General features: G+C 42.5%; 1 protein-coding gene across 1 annotated transcript; it reads left to right on the top strand.

The window, feature by feature from the left end:
• Window positions 1-3,486: 3,486 nt before the first annotated feature.
• On the top strand, window positions 3,487-6,344 carry LOC135671647 (NADH-ubiquinone oxidoreductase chain 5). Its single transcript, XM_065179879.1, has one exon. It carries the CDS (start codon window positions 4,400-4,402, stop codon window positions 5,597-5,599), a length of 1,200 nt encoding a protein of 399 aa, XP_065035951.1. The 5' UTR covers window positions 3,487-4,399; the 3' UTR covers window positions 5,600-6,344.
• The last annotated feature ends 14,920 nt before the right edge of the window (window positions 6,345-21,264 follow it).

The raw sequence follows: 21,264 nt of genomic DNA, 5'->3' as shown, positions 1-21,264 counted from the left end.
TTGCTACCCACAAGGTAAGACTGACTTCACTATCTCCCTCAGCCTGAAACTGACTTATCTAACCTGGTCCGGATCCTTAATTGAGCTCTTCCGCTCCTTACTAGAAAACGGAAACCTGGGTCTGATTCCTCTGACAAAGGACTGTACTTGTTCCTACCGCTATTAGGCTCGAACTACCGCTTTGAAGGCTTCAATCACCACTTAACAAGAATAGAACTGTTGCTCGCAAGGACTGATAGGACTCATAAGAGAAAGAGGGGCCACCCACTCCAAACTCGGAATTGAGCTGGTTAGTGTGGGAATGCAACTACTGCCATATAGAGTGCAGCTGCTAACTATTAGATTGACCCTCCTCTGGGGGATCTATTGGAATGCAACTCAACCCAAGGAATCCAACTAGTACTTAGCAGACTTAAAACATCGATCCGAATCCTTGCATTGGCACACAAGAGAATGTCTTCTACTCTTTAACTAACGATACAGATCCACCAAGTGGGTTCGATTCCATACTTCTATATCGATTGACTTAGTCCTTATATTCTGCAATTCTAATAGAAGTTATCAGTGAACGGAATCATTAAACTAAGTGAACAGAAGGCATTCATTATATTTGGATCCCTTGAGAGAGCAAAAGTAGGCTTAAGGCGAGGAAGGGTAGGCTGATAGCTAGTAAAGCTGTACTTGAGTTAAGTGAAGTAGTTCATTTCTGTATTCCTGGGGCGATTCTCATAAGCTGCTGTTTCAGTCTCATATGTTGGGGGGAGGGGGCAGTATCATTATCATACCGTCGTAAGCAGTAACAGCCTTTAAACAGTATTTGCAGTGTATAGCCAGTATAAATGCCCGAGCAAAGACTGATGCGCGAACCTACCGTGCTTTATTGCTGTTAAAGAAAGAAAGTAAGCGGTGTCAGTCTCGTTAGGAGCAGTATCGATCTTGTTAGTCACTTCTGTGTTTCATTCATCAACAACATAATCAATATTACATAAGTGAACTGAATAGTGCATTTCATATATAATTAACAAAGATAGAATCAAAGTAGGTAGCGGGAGGCTAATAGCACTGCCTTAAAGTCCGCAGTTAACTTCGGAGTCTGCCTTCACTACTAATGAGCCTGCCCTTACTTGATGAAAATCTTATATCCCCATCTTTGAGTCTTTCGCTATTGACCCTAAAACTAGCAGTACTCGCCCTAGGCACCCGCCCAATCATATAAGCTTTTGTACCATGGCTTTTACTCTTACTACACCGGCTCTCTCGTTCTTTAACTAATAACTAGGAGAAGCAAACTACTAACTACCTAGAATACTTACTTCACAACCTGTTAACTCTTGCTTGTTAGCTTGATTGATCCTTCTAATTGCCTCTGTCACTCTGAACTCTAGGCTTTCAGCACCTTGCGCTAAGTCCGATTTCCCTTTCTTTGATTCTTGGATTGACTTCTCATACTTACTTGCTTTCAAACCGAAACCACTTATTCCTATGATAATACCCCGCCCAGGTTGGTATTATGCTACTGTCTTTGAGCCTTAGCTGCAAACTGTAACTACTGTTTTATAGGCATCAACTGAATTCTAAGCTCTTTAAAGGTAAGTGATTCTATTCTAATCATAATAGTTTCCGCGGAGGAATAGCAGTCTCATCTGTTGTATTGAAAGCCTTAGCCTTTGCCTTGTTAGTAACTGTTGCATTCCTGTGGGTTTATTGGTTTATTCTAGTTAGTCAGCAACTCAGTCTTTTGGTAACATAACTCATTCTACGTTAACCTTCCATATAGTAGAGTAGGGGTGATATGAGACGCCTATTACCAATACAAATATACCATATAACGTATTTCAATAACATATTTCAGAATTCAAAACATAAGTCAGAATCTCAAAGACAGGAGAAGAAGCCTAACAGCCGGGCATAAAAGAATGGAAGGCAGGGTTGGAGGTTTGAAGCTCACCTCTAGGAGCGGACTGGGCAGTTTAGAGTTCACTCGCATTAGCCGATGAAGACAGAGGGTGAATCATGAAATGGAATAATCTATCGAGCACCAGTAGAAGTCATATTCCCTTCCTCTATACAATACCACAGCTTTTTCTTTTGTCGAACTACACTTTGATTCCCGCTTCATATCTTGCTTACGGAGCTGCTTCCTCACCAGCAAAGACATCTTCTTTACTGCTAGATCAGATCAGCTCTATCTCTATCAGCTCAATGTAATCGACCCTTACTTTGAATCTACTACAGGATATGCTAATACTGCGGAATTGATTCTTTCCGTATCGAGCACTCTTCCATTAGCTAAAAAGGTTTGGCCCCGGCTTATCAAAAGGAATTATTACTTGAGAGTGAAATTATGATTGACAGCTGATTGACAGGACAGTGCTTTTGTCGGTGAAGAAAGCCCCCGCTGCTAGTAGTAAGCATCTAGTAGAAGACTCAGAATTGAACCAAGTCATAAAAGAATTCCACTCGCTATGGTTATTACCAATCTTCTTGGCGCTTAGTTGCTTGGCCGTGACTTTGCGTCTGCTTGGCCGGGGCTTGTGAAACACTTGGCTTTGAAGCAGAATAGAATGCCCAGGGGAACGCCCTTTAATAACAGTGTGTGAGCCCAGGTCGACATTCCCGTGCCTAGAAGAGATAGTCGGACCTAAGCGAACGAGATAGTATGGAAGCCTACGGAGCGGGATCGAGAGGAGAGACCGCTAGCAAAGAATGTCCCAAGGCGCATAAAGTGTTTGCTATTCAAAAGAGTGGGGAGATCCTAAAGCTTGATGAACCAAGCTGATGAACAAATAATCTAATATATAATATGATTCAATTCAATATGTAGTAGTATGGAGGCAGTTTCTCTTTGATGTTGTAGTTTGCTGGTATTCTTTCTACCCTGGTATTCTTTCTACCATAACATTATTGTACATCCCATAGGGACTCTGTTTTTTCTTATGTCTTTGTAGTTTCTTGGCTGACTTTCTGATTGTAGTGTCATATATAATCTTAAGAGTATTCTGATTGTAGTGTCATATATAATCTTAAGAGTATCAGCCTCGCTTTTATAAACGGTGAATGATTCCGGTCCAGTCTCTGCTCATAGGAACGAAACTCAATCTCTTGCCGCTGCCCACAGCAAGCAAGTTTCAAGTGCCTTATATGCTACTTGTCTCAATGACAGGCGACTCTTTTGATTGTCTTCAATTTCTTTCTGGTCTTCTGAATACACTGGATCTTATGTATCTACTTATTGTCTTCTTGCCTCTGCTGGGTAGTTCCTTAGCAGGTTTTTTCGGACGTTTTCTAGGCTCTGAAGGAACCGCCATAATTACTACAACTCTAGTTTCATTATCATCAATCTTCTCTTTGATTGCATTTTATGAAGTAGCACCGGGAGCTAGTGCTTGTTATATCAGAATATCTCCCTGGATCTCATTGGAAATGTTTGATGCTTCTTGGGGCTTCTTTGGCGACCGTGAAGTAACCGGCGGAATTGCCGAGTAGATAGAGCAGATCCGGACGCTGCTGTTGCTCCGCGGCGATACGGAATCGACCCGCTCCTACCCACCCGGGAGTCAAATAGCATGTCGGGAATCGAGGGGGTACATACTTGACGTAAAACTCCCAGGGCTTTAGCCCAGCCTTTAGATCGATACAAAGTTGAGGAGTCCGATCACGAACGCTACAGGTGTGGGAGCTCTTCTTTGATTTGGTAAGGCTAAGACGGCGCCTTGCATAAGGGTTGCAAGAGGGCGCTTATGCCCCTTCACTTTAGGGCCTTCTGGGAAAGGTCCCAGCCCAATAGGGACAGCACACCCCCACACTTAAAGCGCACCTCTGTATCGACGGAAATGAACTCTATCTAAGGGTTTAAGTCGGTGGAACCGGTGAACCACGCGAGCAGGTTATATGCGTGGGGCAGAGGGCTCGTAGTACTCCCTTTTCTCTTGATCCAGCCTTTTCTTCGCTTCGGTAGTAAATGAACCTATAATCTTCGCTTCGGTAGTAAATCACCTATAATGCAAAAGGGGGCTAGTCTACACGCCATACCCACTATACCAATAAGTTCCATACCTACTATACCAATAAGTTTCAGGCAGGCAGGACTCAACAATTGGATTAGGTCAAAGGGAAGAAGGGGCCTAAGCACGGCATCTGCCGTACACTTGAGTAGCAAAGGGATTTTCCAGGCCAGTTCTTTAATAAGGTTCCTGCTAAGATAGTTCTTTAATAAGGTTCCTGCTAAGATCAAGTTTGTGAGCCGTGTGATGGGAAACCTTCCCGCACGGTTCGGAGAGCACTGAATTCGAATTAGAGGTTAACCACCACATCATAGCAAGGGGAGCTCGCAGGATTAGCAGATGGGTCCGACTCGTCATTCACTTCTGACTCTGTGTTCGATAGCCCGACCGTAGTTATGTTAATTGTGGTTACATCTATAAGTAGCTTGGTCCATCTTTATTCCATTACATATATGCATGAGGATCCGCATAGCCCTCGATTTATGTGTTATTTATCAATTCCTACTTTTTTTATGCCAATGTTGGTGACTGGGGATAACTCTCTTCAATTATTCCTGGGCTGGGAGGGAGTAGGTCTTGCTTCATATTTGTTAATCAATTTCTGGTTCACACGACTTCAGGCAGATAAAGCAGCTACAAAAGCTATGCCTGTCAATCGAGTAGGTGATTTTGGATTAGCTCTTGGGATTTCGGGTCGTTTTACTCTCTTTCAAACCGTAGACTTTTCCACCATTTTTGCTTGTGCTAGTGCCCCCCGAAATTCATGGATTTCTTGCAATATAAGATTGAATGCCTACACACTGATTTGTATTTTACTTTTTATTGGTGCTGTTGGGAAATCTGCACAGATAGGATCGCATACTCGGTCACCCGATGCAATGGAGGGTCCAACTCCAGTATCTGCTTCGATTCATGCAGCTACTATGGTAACAGCTGGCGTTTTCATGATAGCAAGGTGCTCCCCTTTATTTGAATACCCACCTACCGCTTTGATAGTTATTACTTCTGCAGGAGCTATGACGTCATTCCTTGCGGCAACAACAGGAATATTACAGAATGATCTCAAGAGGGTAATTGCTTATTCTACTTGCAGTCAATTAGGCTATATGATCTTTGCTTGCGGCATCTCTAACTATTCGGTTAGCATCTTTCACTTAATGAATCACGCCTTTTTCAAAGCATTACTATTCTTGAGTGCTGGTTCGGTGATTCATGCCATGTCGGATGAGCAAGATATGCGGAAGATGGGAGGGCTTGCCTCCTCGTTTCCTTTTACCTATGCCATGATGCTCATAGGCAGCTTATCTCTAATTGGATTTCCTTTTCCAACTGGATTTTATTCCAAAGATGTTATCTTAGAGCTCGCTTACACTAAGTATACCTTCAGTGGTAACTTCGCTTTCTGGTTGGGAAGTGTCTCTGTCCTTTTCACTTCTTATTACTCTTTTCGTTTACTATTTCTTACATTTCTAGTACCAACTAATTCATTCGGGCGAGACAGATTCAAATGTCATGATGCGCCCATTCCTATGGCAATTCCTTCAATACTTCTTGCTATCGGGAGTCTCTTTGTAGGATACTTGGCCAAAGTGTGACCCGTTAGCCCATAAGTAAGTACTGTTACGAAGCGGCTGTTGCTCACCCGACACGATCGTACGAGGTAACAATTAACCCAACACGATCATCTGGGGTGAACAAGAATTGGGGATCGGATGCGGGCGAAATTCCTGCCAATGGCTTAGATGTTAAGTCGACTCCCTCCCCACGGCGTACGGACCCCTACGAGTGAGCAGAAAAGGGAGGAGGAAAGAGGCCCTGGTGAACTGTCATTAGAAGTTAACAAGTGTAAGCTTTGCTGCCCGACAGTATAGAGTACTGACCAAATACAGGGACAGGCCCTGAAGCGAAGGACAGGAACGAGCGGAATCAATGTGTTCCAATTTTTGGCCTTGCACCGACTATCCAACTGACCATGGACTAAACGGCCACTGCCCGATAGGAAGGACTATGTCCAGGGGACCCGCTGACCCCCACAAGGTACATCTCGCGCCTATGGGCCGCTATAACTATCCAAGAAGACACCCGAAACTTTAACGATAAACAAACCTACCCGGTGGACTACCGAGCTACAAGTCCTACGACACAGGAGCGGGATTCTCTAAAAAGCCAAGGTCGGGGGTGGCCAAGAGGGCCCACTTGGAGACTTGGGATCTCAGCAGGAAATGCTAAGGTTGCTAAGGCAAGAACGACTAATTGTAAACTATTGTAATGTTCTGATCTGAGAAACTATAGTAATGTTCTGATCTGAGTAGGCTCAACTTAGGGAATAAACCCTTACCCTGGGAACCGGGGCCGGGCATTCTAATACTGGTCGACATTATAGCTAAGTTGGTCCGTCGATCATGTTGCGATCGGGTTGATTTAACAGCGGGCCAAGCTACTACTACAAAAGCATCCACACGCCACTAAGGTTTCATATATATATATAGGTCATTAATTCTGAGTTTACTTATTGATTATTAAATGAGGTATTCTGTTCTCGTATTAACAATAGAAGAAAGTCAGTAGGGAGCCTAAGCCCGATATGCAGTCAAGTAAAACCTACAGATGGTAAACTCAACTAATACTGATAGGCGGTAAAGTTATGCTGAACCCAAGTAGAGGTAGACTCGGCAAGTAAGGCCACTTGACAAGACTCCAGTAAGCAAAGTCAGACCAATAGCTGAGATATAGTTTTCAAGTAAGTAGTGTGAGGAAAAGAGTGTAGCGGCAGTCTCCGGATAGGCGGACTCATTGCTAGTTGTAGAGGAATCCCAGGTTACATGCAGACTTTAGGTCAAGAGGGACGGGCTAACAGTAAGGGAAGGATATCCGATTTGAATCAAGACGAATGGGCATTAGTATCAGTTTGGAACCAAGTCAAGTAAGCCCACAATAGGTGAAATAAAGGTGGAAAGGCAAAGTCAGTAAGTTCAAGTGGTTAGTGCAGTGTTTGGTTCTAATAGTTATACTAAGCTTGGTGGTTCCAAATCAGTAATGTAAAGGAACCCGGGCAACCTTGAGAACACTTATTCCATTCTATTTAGCAGAGGAATCAGACCTCACTAAAGGAGAGGCAGGCCACTTGCTATCAATAATCAATACATAAAGAAGTCAAGTAAGGGTTGAGTTAAGTAGTTGGATTGCCAGTTGCTAGTTAAGATCTTATAAGCACTAGGTTGATTCTTTCCATAAGTGAAACATACTGACGCTACACTCTTTTCGGTAGAGAGTGGCCGTGTTAGTATCAAAATCACAGGTGTAATATGGTTTAAAGGGAAGTAGTAAAGCTTTGAAGTCCGTAGTAGCAGACCGTAGTCACAGACCAATAGGCAGGAATATCAGATTTGAAGCGAGTAAAGGCAGCTTTGTTCTCGGCAGTTAAAGAGGACCCTAGATCGAGTCCTGTTAGTATTAGTACTAGGTTCAAGCCAAACAAGTAAGGATCCCCGGACCAGAAGCTAAAGCATGTAAGTAAGGTTCATAGACAATAAAGCAAGGTTCGAGTTGCCCTATTTCAGTCTGATTAGCAGTGGTGCAATTCCGAGTTACCAGGTTCCTTATTCTAGTTAGTGGGGGTGACTTGGGAACACTTGTTCCATTCTATATTCCTGCACCACGACTTGGAGTTAGCCCCGGTTCCACTCTGTTAGGGGCCCGTTCGATTCCTGTATGCCGGAGAAGTTCCCCATTCTTTGAATTACCTCTGTCATTCCTCTCTTGGGGGCGTGCCCAGCCGCGGAGTTCCTAGTTCAAGCCCTATTAAGTAGTGTTTCCATTCTCTCCGGTAGTGATTTCACTCTTTCCAGTGGTCATTGGATCTCCGGTTTCGAGTTAACATATTGGAAGTAGTAGGCTTTCAGCACCTAGGGAAAAGATAAGGATGATTAGCATGGATTCAATTACCGTTAGCAGCAGTATGGGTCTTGTCAACAGTGATTCAATTCCAAGTTATAAGTTATCATATTAGAAGCACTAGTGAAAGTCTGAGTTAGTGCCCAAAGGATTATTATTATAGGTTGAAAGCAAATAGAGCAAGTAGGTTGAAAGCAAATAGAGCAAGCCTTGAGCTGTGGGTAAGGTTCGAGGACAATAGGGAAGTAAATAGAAGGAAGAGTCAAGGGCATAAGAGTGAGGGCCAAGCAAGTAGTAGAAGTAATGGTTCAATTACTCTGTTATAGGGATTAGGCTTAGAAGCACTAGTTTCTTTCTTTATAAATAATAATAATTAAGATAAGTTACTACAAGCGGGTATCTCGGGCGAAAGGATGCTACCAGTGTTGGAGGCTTTGAAGCGGGGGAATAGAAGTAGTATCAGAAAGTTTTCTCATCAATCATAGCGGGAAGCTATTCTTCACAGGAGATGCAGGTCACTTCCCGAGTGTTGCTGGAACAATAGCATTAGGGAGTTTACCCCGTTAGATGAGGATACACCAGTGGAATCTATCTCTTTAAAATAGATCATATATATCATAGGAATTGCCCCAAACTCTATCTTCCAAAGCACTTAGTCGTAGCCAAACACTTGAACTAGCACTATAGGCAGTTTCAACAACCAATCTCTCTTCTCTTCTTGCCAACCCGAACTCACTCTATCCTGCCTGCCGACCTAAACTCGTCTGTCTTTCTTTCTTTCGCCAACAACTGGAACTGGCCTGGTCGCTACTACCTACCCGGATTGCGAGTTTAGTTCAGAAACACTAAGCTGACGGGACCCACCATCCCCTTTTGCCGACTCTATATCTTTTGCTTACTCTCTTTTGCACTAAATTAGATGATATTCTTGCACTCTCGCCATTGCTTGGTCCGCTGTTTGTCGGTAGCCAATGTGGAAATAGGATAGGACTTGAGTTCGACTTTCCTAGTGTCTTGTCTATCCGTGTCTTGTCCACTTGTCCATACGTTGCTTGGTGGCCTAGTTTAGGTGCACTAAACGGATTTCCTTAGTTTGAGGGACGGGTGTTCCATTCTTTATAGTTATTGAGTTCGTGTTGCCATTCCTTAGTTTGAGGGCCCGGGTACTCCTCTCCAGGCCCAGACTCAGTGGCTAGAGTTTCCGTTAAAGTCTCCAAAGTCAATATAAGATGGTACTGGCTACTGATCCCATTCTTACTAGTGCGGATCTAAAATAGAGGTAATGCCCGGGACAACTCCCGTCTTCTAGCCTTGCTTTCCTGCCTCGCAAACAGATATTCATGTCTTTGAAGTTCCCAGTTGATTGTTTGATTTATTGTATACTTACGCTTTAGTCTGTTTGTCGACAGTTCCATCCCTATTAGTAGGAGGGAAAGCCTAGGGGTTGTGTTTGCTCTACCGGACCACGCTTCATTCCTGTATGGATTAGTATTTGCTTCTATTTTATTAGCGAAACTAGGGCAAACAAGGTGCTGAAAGCCTGCCGCTACACTCTTTCGGTCCGGATCCTGTGCTTTAAATACATACCTCTTTAGTCCCTACCTCTCTTTCAAGTAGTAAATAAGGGCTTACTTTAAATACCACTAATAATAGTTTACTACCCAACGGATAAGTCATAATAGTTTACTAAGATCTTTGTACTTATTCGAATCCTTCACCAAGAACAGAAAGAACGGAGAACCACTTAGCGCATCAAAGTATCCAATTTCAGAATCCTTATTTGCTTGCGAGCGTATAAGCACTAAAACACTATGAACCTATCCCTATGACTTAGAATCAATCACTTCTATCGGAGAAGCAGAATATCTAATCCCCAAAGAACTACACTTTCCATTTATTCTTATTATATGGTTTCGTTCTGTATTTGTTTATTGATTGTTAAATAGAATTTCATAGCACTAGGGAAGGGCGGACCAATAGTAATGATAGTAATATTGATAGAGAAAAGTGAGAATCGAAGAGGGGAAAGCAAGCCTCTCTGACAGTTGAGAATTTATACCATCTTTGTCTCCTCTGGTTTTCATCGAATCTATAGGCTTCTACTCCCTTTGCATCTACAAGCTTATAGTAAAGGCTCCGCTCTACCAGGGCCGCTAGTAAATTGAATGGAACAAGCCTTTTCCCGTTCCTGCTCGAGAAAGCACCCTTCTTTATTTCTTTCTTTATTAATATCAATTCTGTTCTGTTCTTGCCTCCATCTCATCTAACTCAAGCTACTATACCCGCCAAGCTACTACCAGACAAGTAACTACAAATGGGCAAGAAGGCTTCTTTCTATACGTTTAACATAAGGTCAACTCTGCTAATGGCTAATAGTACATTTCAACTAAGAAACGATCCCTCTGGTGCATTTTAGCCAATAATCTAATCTACCTCATAACTCGTTATAACGTCAGGGTCAACTCTTTGAATGGCAAATGACCTATGGGGGTTCCCTATCCTATCTCCTATCCTTTTTTTACCAAGATCTATCAAACATAGGACAGAAAGAATATAAACATTTGAATAGGATTGAAGAATTCTGTTTTCCGGGTCTAAAGTGTCATTCCATTAAAAAGTCAGTAAAGTCTCTTTCCCTACTCTTATAAAAAAGTCAGAATTTAGCCCACTCCACTAAAGCTTGCTCGTACCTTATTCTTTTCTTCCCTTAGCTGCTACTTAATATCTTTATTCCGCCCTGAACGCTTACCTTTATACTTACAGCTGCTTCTTTATTCTCTTGGTACAGCTTATTAGTAGTGGGCATTCGTTCGCAAAGATCTAATATTCTTTCTTTATAGTTCTACTACTTGTTTTCTTACGTGGTGGAATCCGGCAGGTGATCTATTGACTACTTGCTGAACACATGGACTTATACTAATACAATGAGTCTTATTGAACGGTGGAAGAAGAGGAGGCTGTTTCAAGTCTGTTAGCAGCCCTAGGAAAGTATAGTTTGGGTTTTGGCGAGTAAGAAGAGGTGTTCGAATCAGAGTCAGAGGTGAACTTAAGTAGATAAAGCAGTTCCACTATTGACTCCTCAATGAGTATCTTTCAGTTCTTGTTTCATCGTGAGTTTCATCCGTTCTTGTGTTGACGACGAGCGGTTCTGCAAGTTTCGTTTCGTTCTTGTGTGGGCCATCAAAAAGGTAAACAGATTGTCTCGCAAGGAGTTATTAGTAGTGTTCAGGGCAGAATGGTTGGTATCTGGAAGCTTCTCTCTTCTCCTTATCTCTGACGATATCATATCAAAAAGGCCTCCTATCTAAAGCAGAACAGGTGGTGCGCCCCAGCAGTAAACAGAACAAGCACCAACGATAAAGTGAGTTTCTTCTCGAAGTGCAGAGCCGACATCCATTCCATTCTTTTTGAACCTAGAGCAAAAGGCCTCAATTGTCTTTTGCCGATAGCTTAATTAATGGCAAAAAGTAAAGAGAAAGTCGAAAGTCAAGAGCAAGCAATAAAATCTGATGCTTCTGCGAGAGAAAGAGGAAATTCCGTATTTGTGGACTTGTAAAGAAGAGAATATAGTATTGTATAGAAAGATTGAATATTACCAGCCTTCTATATGTAACTTGCTTATGGAGTTTCCATTACTTGTTTTGCTTGTGCGTTAGAGAGTTTAGCGTAAGGAGTGTAAATGAAAGAATGAGATGGCGCAAAAGCCTGTATAATGTTGATTTGTGTTCTCCTCGGCAAAAGAAGTCCTGTACCCGCCCTACTGCTCGAAGTTAAGTGTTTGAGGGAAAGGCGGGAAAGCCCTAAAGTGACGTATAACCAAACCAAGCAGTAACGTATAACCAAGCTACTGACCTGACACTGTAAACAAAGAATGAAAGTTGTATTAGTATCCCTAGACCGGTGTGGAGGACCGCTTCTAATAATTGGTATTTGTATTAAGACCCCTACCTCCAGACAGACAAGTAACAACTACTATGAGGGGAGAGATGAGTTCAAAGAGCGTAAGTTTCAGTCGAGGAAGAATAAAGTCAAGGCTAGGATCAGTGCCACCGCTGCTCTGGTTTGGAAGTTCACTTTCTCCATTCCTAAAGTTTGAAGTAAACTAATGACTATATTCCTACTACTATAAGAGTTGTTAGTGTGAGTTTCATTAATAGGAGTGGAATTCCCTAGTTATTCTTATATCGGAGTAGAAGAACCGCTCCCTTAGTATTATTCTGAACCTCCCTACTAGGCACCAGTTGATCTATTGTGTGAAGTCTAATATGTTTGTTTTCAATTCCATTCGTATTCTAAGTTTTCCATGGAATTCTTTATTTGTAGCACTAGGAGTGATAAGAGATTCTCAGATCTTAGTTTCGCACTATAATAGCTTTTTGGGGGCAAGATTACCTCCAGGCCTAACAGAATAAGCAGGATAGGATGCTTTACTAAAGGAAGCAACAAGCGGGTCAGGTTCTTAAAGGGGAGTTCGATAATCTGAAGGCGAAGGTGAGGAAGCAGGATAAGCCATTCAAGTATACGAGTTCGGGTGATAGCCTTCTTCAGCGGTAAGTAAATAAGTGTCATCTCCAATATAAGCTCTAGGTGGACTAAGTCCTAAATGTGAGGGTGCAGGCGAAAGACGTTGTGCAAAAGTTCCATTGGATTTCTGCGCTTAACGGGTCAGTGCATCAGTTAGCTCTTTAATTCCTTCCTTCTTATGAACGAACATCATATTGATTTTGGACTGTTTGACAAAAGGCCCAACTCCACTATTGGTTTTACGTCGGTAGAGAGCAAAGAGAGATGTTCGGCAAAAGGGGATAGAGTTTTGTATTGAATAAAAGCAAGTCATTATTTATAAGCAAGTCATTATTGGAGGCTAAGTGAGTGCGCTAGGAGATTAGGCTTCAAGTAGAGTTATTGTTGCTGGCCACGAGAGAAAGAATCCATTTTGTACATCGCGGGTAGCTTTGCCAAGATAACAATACGATCTCGCCCAAGGTGCCTTACGTGAGTTTCAATTTCAATAGACGACCAACTAAAGTAGTATAACCCATGTGTGTAGTTAAGGGGAAGGGGTGCCTATTGCCTATCAAACAAATTAGGATGACACTCGGTATTCCACTGGCAGCTGGCAACAACTACTGATTCCACAGCTTCCCGACCCGACCGCCATCTCACTCTTTCTTTCCCTAGTGCTCAATAAGATACTATTTCTATCCCTCGTGCTCAATAAGATAATAAAAAGGATCAATATTCAATTCAATGAGGAACTTCAAGTGTAGCCGAAGCATAAACTGGTGAAAAAGCCCTCCTCTTATTCTCTTACCGCTACAAAAGCACCCATGTTAAGGCTTTCTTGAATACTATGGGAAGAGTCGAAGAAGATGTGGATTTCCAGTCATAGGTGTCAACGACTTACCGGTTTCATTCTGTTATTAGTTAGCTCAATTCTTTGCCTTGCCATCTCTATTCTTTGCCTTGCCAGCTCTATTATTTGCCTTGCCAGCTCTATTCTGTTACTAACTAGGTCAATTCTGACTCTCACTGCTGAGTTGCCCTCTGTGACTTACTAGTTTTCTTCTTCAATTCCAACTAGCGACTACTCGCAACAAAGACAGATTCCACAAGAACAGCAGCTGGCTACTTAACCGACACAAGAAAAGAAAGAGAAAAACCATTAGGACATTATACACTTGACCTCGCTGAAGAAGTACTAGATGATGCCCTTCCCTTAACAGCTATGCCAGTACTATTAGATTTCCCTGAACCACACTTGACTTCTTCTACTCCCGATGCCTGTATAGTATTCTTATTCCACTCCAACAAGAGTAAGTAAGTAAGGGTGAACGAGATATAAGACCTCTATTAGCAAGAAACAAAGATGACACGGCTACAAATGCACTATCACAGCTTTTCGGTTACCAACATAGAGTAATTGCCATAAGATTAGTTTCCTTTAGGTTCAACTTAGAGAAAGAAGTCCTCTTCCGCCTTAACTAGTAGGGTAGGGGTTCTTCTGCTTTAACCGAGTTGGCCTCTTGTTGGTAATTCTACTTATTGTGCAGATCATCCTCTTGCAAATACAGACCTTCTTGCTAAAACTTATCTTCCTGCTAATACTAATAAAGATCTTATTTGTGAACTCACAGACATTAGTTGGGCAAAATCATGGAATTGAACTGAAATAATCACCTACTCTCACTCAGGTCTATGTTCTTAGGCAAAATGTGCATTTAAAGCTGGAACAAGCAACGTATTTAGAAACGGCAGCTACTGGCCTGTATGGAAATTCCATAGGAACAGACAATGGGATGAGCAACTAAACTACTAATGGTAGCGAATGAAGTGAAAGTCCTGTGTTCGGCTTCTATGACTTTAACAGGAGAGGGCATCGAACTAAACTCACAACTAGGAATAAGTAATTGAACAATGAAGCCTGGGCGCTGGGGATGAGAAGTTAACTCACAAGTCAGACTCAAAGTAAAGGTATTGAGAGTGAGAGCGCGGGGCAGGTAGTTAGCCTAGTAGTTTGGAAAGCACCCGAATCAGGTTTGAGCAAAGTAAGAGCAGACGCACAGCCAGGGGATAAAGACCAATGGGCGGGGAAGCAAGGTTCGAAGTAAGTAACGGGAGTCCTCGTTTTTCGTTTCAGCATTGTTGTCAGTGGTTATATATAGTCTTTTAGGTGGTTCTTCTATTCCTTAGCGCACAGCTTTGATCTTATACTTAGTAGCTCCATTCCTTGTTTATAGTATCAATATAATTAATAAGTAGTGATTCCAGCCCTATTTTATATACTGCTATTCTATCTGTCGTGCAGTCGTGGGCACCTGTGTCTTGTTTATTACTAGGTTTGTTATCGCTCTAATGCCCTAGAGAGCTAGTTTTGAGTTTCAGTCCAGTTAGCATTAGTATGAGTTTTGGAGGCAAGGAAAGTCAGAGTGACAAACGGGCAAGTCCAATTTAGATGTAAGGAAGGCAGACCCTAACTCGAACATACATAATGGAATAAGTAAGTCAAAGAATAGGGGGCAGGACGGTAAGACTCAAAGTAAGGAATGCTGGAATCAGGTAAGGGAGAGGCAGTTTCAAGCTAATCTCTAGGAGTGGACAGCGATGCAGATAATAAGGCTTGGGCAGCTAAGTCTAATTCAAATAATAGTCAAGTTCAGACTAATAGGCGCGGATCCGAATCCGTGTTTAGAGAATGAGTTCCGAGCTAAGGTCTTCTCGGTGATAGTTCTATTCTTAGGGGGGTAGTGTCACAGCCTTATGCCCAGTTGTTGCATTATTAGAAGCGGCAGTGAAAGCCCTGTTAGCAATGTTTGGAGAACAAGAGACAGGGATATCGGATTTTTGAAGCGAGGAATATTAGACTAAAAGCAAAGAAAGGCAGCTTTGAGATCAGGAGCTACAGAGTGAAACTAGGCTTGAAGCACCCGAAACAAGACTTGAAGACGAAACTGCCCTTGAAGACCCGATTGCAGCTGTCAACCATTCCTCTTCTCTTGCTAATCTAACTCTGTAAAACGTAGTTGCTTGGCTCTTTATCTGACTAAGCTGTCCCTACTAGTTGCTTGGCTGTTATGACTGTCGAAAACATCTATTGAATTTGAAACTAATCTATTTATTGGTAAAGGCAGAGAAAGGAACAATACTATTAAGCTCGGAACTCAGCATCAAAGGGATAAGTAGAACACTTGAACTCAACACTTGCAATTGAACTCGGAACAGGGAATTCACTAACTTATAATAGGAATGGGACTAGCGATAACAAGACTGGAGCTACTAACTACCAGAATGAAAACATCGAGTGGTAACTAAATCCAGTAGTAACAGAGTTAGGTTTGTGATCCCAAGAATGGTCTTTAGTATGGGGGAAAGCGGAATGAACCTCATTAGTCAAATCATATTAAAGGAATGCGCCAGGGAATGCACCAATGGATACGTAATGAAACAATAGATACGGAAGCCGGCTTGACCATAGAGAATGAGTCGTCTACGCGGACTATCCGAATGAGCTCTGTGGGCAGGGGCTCAGATCCACCCCATCAGCATATGGAACGAAACCACCCAACTATATTATGACTTTTCTTAATAGCCAAATAACTTACCCGACTCTCTTTGGACAGTGCCAATGCTATTATTAGTTGAGAGTTGGGGTAGAGGAGAGGGATGCCGAGATTCAAGGTAGAGTCAATTAGGCTTAGAAGTAGAGTCAATCTCCGGGGGTTTTTAATCAAGAGTAAGAAGATAATATGATATAATATAACGGAATACTCAATTTCATAATCAAATAAACAAGTCAAAACCAAAGACAGTAGCTAAGGAAGTAAAGTAAGGCAGGGCATCCTTGTGGAAGCACTAATTAATGAATTCAAATCAACAGTTTCGGCTTTAAAGCAAGGGGGGACATTCTTGTTAGTCAGTGGCTACAGTCTGTTAGACAGTGTTCGATCTGATAGTTAGTATAGTTGTTCAAGCCCTAGTTCTTAGTTAAAGTAATAGGAGGAGTAGTTTGATTCGTGTCCTTCAGCTCAAGTATTAGAAAAGCTACAGTCAAATTATTACTTGCTAGTGAAAGGTCCGATACTTATGTGTTCAAGTTAGTATTTCCCGTATTAGTCTTAGAAGGCGATAGTTCCACTCTTTTTGTTGGGGCGAGTTCTTTATCTCTTCTGGCTTTAAGGCTTGCCTTTAGTAGTTTCTTTCTTGATTCCTATATGGGGGTTTAGACTTCCTTATTCCTAGTTGTGAGTTGGATTCTCTCTTGACTGCCTTAAAACCCTAGTTTCCGGCGGAATTCTAATATGCCCCGGTTTGCTTCCTGCTAGCCCTTGTTTCATCCCTTCTATTTGTATTTGACATTCTTTCCGGTAGCAGTGAAAGCACGAGAAGCACTAGGTATAGAACGAAACCAAGGAGAGGTAGGCGCATAGGTTCCAGTTAAAGAATGGAAGACAAGGTACTTAGTTGGAAGCCGAGGGGAGGGGGAATCAAAGTGAGAGGCGAGAGAACCAAAGCAAGTCAAGCAATACAAATAGGGAGTAGATATAGGCTGAGATAAAGTCAAGCCATCCTTGTTGGACCGATAGGTAAGAATTGAAGTACTCCCCGGTGGAGCATATTAGTAAGTAGACCAATTCTCCTATAAGTAGTGCTTTCGTCCTGTTAGCGCCAAGTCTTATTCTCCGTTATGAGTGACCTTCTTGTGAGGCAGTGTTTGATCCCCTGTCCTTTCTTAGTTTGAGTCTAATAGCTAGTAGTTTTGGAATGTAGCTAAGGAAGGGCGGAGTCAGAGAAGTATAAGTCGGGGACTAAAGCCCATAAGCAAGAGGTACGGAATGAGCGAAAGGGCAGTAAGGATCCGAATCGGTAGCTAAAGAATCAGAGAATTACATAAGGGCGGGCGGCTAATAGTTTTCAAGCGAGCGATTAGGAGCTAAAGGAGTTGGTCAAGCAGCGGCATACAATCAGTTCCGGGGCTCCTTATTCCTTTTTGTTCTTAGAAGTACTAGGACAAGTCCGTTTGTCAGTAGATGGATTCCCCGTTTCAAAGCTCTAGTCTTGTTCTCACTAGCCGGATTCTATTCCTTTATGCCCTGGATCCTATTATCTATGTAAGTAAGTAACACCACAATCTTTGAATAAGAGACAGGAAAGCATCTAACTTAAACAAGGCTGGGAGTCATGAGTTGAAGAATCGAAGACAGTAATGTCCGTTTTCGAGTTCGATTTGGGGTAAGTCACTTAAGTTTACAGTTTGGATTGGTAGACTAGCACCCTAGCCTAGGGGAGTGTCTCCTGGAAGTAAGGCCAGAAAGTAAGGCTTTAAGCCAGGGGCGTAGGTCTGAGATAAAGTAATGTCCGTTTTCGAGTTCGAAGTTACAGAGTCAAACTCTAACATAAGAGTGTAAGGCAGTAGGCCGGCGCCAGTATAGGGAATATAGGATGGAGGGACCAGTATAAGAATAAGAATCAGGATAGTCAAAGAGCTAGTTTCACTAATTGGTCGCGAGCGGCTAATACACGCGGGTTTGCATCTTATCAGTATTGGTTCAAGTTTGTTAGGTACTGATGTTTTCGTTCCTTTCCCCTTCTGATTCCGTAGCCATGTAGGTTGCATATTAAGTAGGCATCAGAATCCGCCTCTCAATTGTGATATCGTATATAAAGCAAAAAGTGTCTTTTCACAGAAACAAGTAAATCAAAGAATAGAACGAGTGCTTCCAAGCCTGATGCGGTGTCTATTGATTCTCTGTATTGCTACTCGGAATGGAGTGATCAAAGACCTAAGACTACAACCGATGCTAACAAGAATGCAACTAATACTATCAAGGCTTCACTCACTGCTAACAAGACTTCACCTAGGTAGTGGCAGGCTAATGCTAGGTATACTCAGAATGCAACAAGTCAGTATCAGACTGTAGCTAAGGAGTCCTAGGCTATCTGACCTGAGGCAAAGAACCAAACACTATATTCCAAGGCTATCATCACTCCCCAACAGTCACAGACTGAACCGGGGCAGTATGAGAATGGAGCTGACCAACGAAAGAATGGAACTGACACCAACAAGAATCAAACCCATAGGGCTAAGACCGAAATCACTACTAGTAAGAATGCAACACGGGGTAGCTGGTATGGGACTCCCACCTAGGTTATCGGACTGTTGCTAGTGGTAGTAAGCCTGTAGCTAAGGTATCTAACTCACACCGATCAGACTGGAGCTAAGGAGTCAAAGAATCAAAACACTGACAAACAGACTGACCCAAGGGAGTTACAGACTACAACACTGCCTGCTAGGACTGATGCCGGGTAGGCCTCGGAATGGACTAGTGGGTGGCTATCCGACCCGGGTCAAGGACTTTAACGAGTGCATCACAGACCTAAACCACTAACAACCAGAATGAACCCAATGAGGAACAGCCTTAAACAACTAACTACTAGACTGAAACTACTCCCACTGATTCCCTACGCCTAGCTAGGTACTGGATAAGAATGCAACTGCTGCTAACAAGCCTGAAACTAGTGAAACGAAGCCTTAAAGCCAGGGAAGCGAGAATGCAGCCAGTGTATCTCAGCCTGAAAGCACTAACAACAGGACGCCAACCACTGAGGGCTCGCTACCGCTATTAGCTCACTGACGTTTAGCTCCTACCGCACAACGTCTTACGCCGTTGCTTGGTCATTAGTAGTGTCAATAACTCCTGCCGCGGTTTAGCTCACTGACGTTTAGCTCCTACCGCACAACGTCTTACGCCGTTGCTTGGTCGTTAGTAGTGACTTGTCTATCCGTTCCTTGGCCCGTGCCTTGGTGGCGGAAACCGGATAGGCTCGTAATGGACTAAGCAGACTCAGAATGGAGCTCGGTATTGAAAGAACCAAACCAGTGCTATCCAGGAATGGGAGGAGGTAGTTACAGGCCTAAACAGGGTAGTTACAGACTGAAGCCAGTGCCAGCTAGAGCTCAACCCGTGAGTTAGAGAATGAAGCTAAGGAGTCCAAGAAGCAGCTAAGCTAAAGAATAGAAGTAAGTATAGGTCTTTCTATTAGTTATTTCACCTTACTAAATGATATATTCTCTTAGAAAAGGATAACTGATTCCACGCTCACTTACTTTGTATCTAGGTGGGCGCGTATGGGGAGGGTAGTTTACATACTAATTAAGCTAGGCTGGTTTACTTACTGGGTGTTTACTTACTTGGTGGGGTGGTGGAATAAAATCCCATAAATTCCAAAAAGTGATATATGCCTATTTTAGTTACATGCCTATAAGGGAAGCAGTTAGAGCGGAGCCTTTAGTTGGCGAGAGGGAGTTTCAAGCTGACTTCTGAGTTTATAACGCAGGGTAGGCGAGAAGGAGGTCAATAAAGAATCCGCAGTGAAAAGATCTAATGCAGGTGAGGAAGAAAGAGACAGAAGAAATATCTTTGAATTCAGAACTTCAAGTAAAGGAGAGGCCCTTATAGTCAGTTTCGGAGGATAGAGTTGGGGGCAGTTGTTTCATTCTTTGTTGACTCGGTGCTTGCCTTTGTATACTCCGCTTGTTTAGTGCTCAGTGCTCTTATTGAATAGAATAGTTTTCAGTGCTATGCTCTTCAAGTCTTGTTTCGGGAAAACTCTCCTGCCGCCATGAGCTAAGCACTCAAACACTGGACTTGGTTTATTACTGGGCAAACAGAGGAATGAGCCTAGGGAATGTAATAGACATCTACTTTACCGCCAAACAAGAGAGGAGTTTCATCCAGGTGCGACTAAAATGACTGTGCCTAATTCTTATATCAGAATATTGGTCATATCATATCCCTTACTTACTTACCAATACCTCGGAAGTAGAGAGGTCAGGTAGGGTTCCGGGCAGAATCATAATATCTTATAGGCGATGAAGCGGTCAGTTAAGAGTTTTGTTCTGTTACTAGATTAATTAGTATAGGAGTTGTGCTCGGGAGCCTCTTTTCCTTGGTTAAAGATGAGACCTTGCGAGACTTATTATAGAGGCCCGACCCATAGGGAGTTTCGATTGGAAATGAATAAAGTAAAGGCTTTGGTGCGAGGTCTACTTCCATTGCAATGAATTCCATGTTTTCCTAGTAGTAGCACACTGGTAGCAGACTTAAGCCCGAGATACCCGCTTGTAGTAGCTTATCTTAATGATGATTATTTATAAAGAAAGAAATCCAGCGAATCAATCTATTAGGGGCCCTTATAGTAAGTTGTATACTATCTGACTTTCTTTGTTAAAGTGGAAAACGACTTCTATATCCATCTGCTGTTCATGGCGTTAGTCCGATCCGCGGGTGCCTCTATTCAATACTGCTAGATGTAGGTGCCTCGTATGGGTGAGAGAGTTCCCAGCCCAAAACCAAAGCGGCCTTAAAACGCCTAAATTCGGCAGCAGGCGAGGGATAGAACAGGAGAAGCTAAAAAACAAACAGTACATAGGCACCTCCTTCATCAATAGGAATTGGAGCTTCTTTTAGCGTTAACTACTTATCATGCAAAATGAAAAACTTATCAAAGCAACTAATAGTATCAAAAACAGCCTTAGGAAAAATACTAATCTCAGGAAATAGATATTGCTTACCTGGAATATGGTTTTGCCTTGGGGATTCTTGAAAATCAACAATCTCAGCAGATGCCTCCGCGGGGGGAGCCATGTAAGAGCTATGAAGAAATACTCTAACTCAAAGGAAAATGTAAGAACGTATATGCTGCTTTACCTATACAAGCATACATTAAGGGCTTCCAACAATCCATCGGAATCATCATCACTTACTATAATGCTAAGAAAGGGGAACCATGATCACTTACTATAATGCTAAGAAAGGGGAACCTAGCCTAGTATGTAGTTACAGGGTAATACAAACAATGAGGAAAC

Source organism: Musa acuminata, unplaced genomic scaffold (assembly GCF_036884655.1).
Source record: "Musa acuminata AAA Group cultivar baxijiao unplaced genomic scaffold, Cavendish_Baxijiao_AAA HiC_scaffold_1146, whole genome shotgun sequence".
Lineage (NCBI taxonomy): Eukaryota > Viridiplantae > Streptophyta > Magnoliopsida > Zingiberales > Musaceae > Musa > Musa acuminata.
This window is presented reverse-complemented; position numbering and strand designations above follow the sequence as displayed.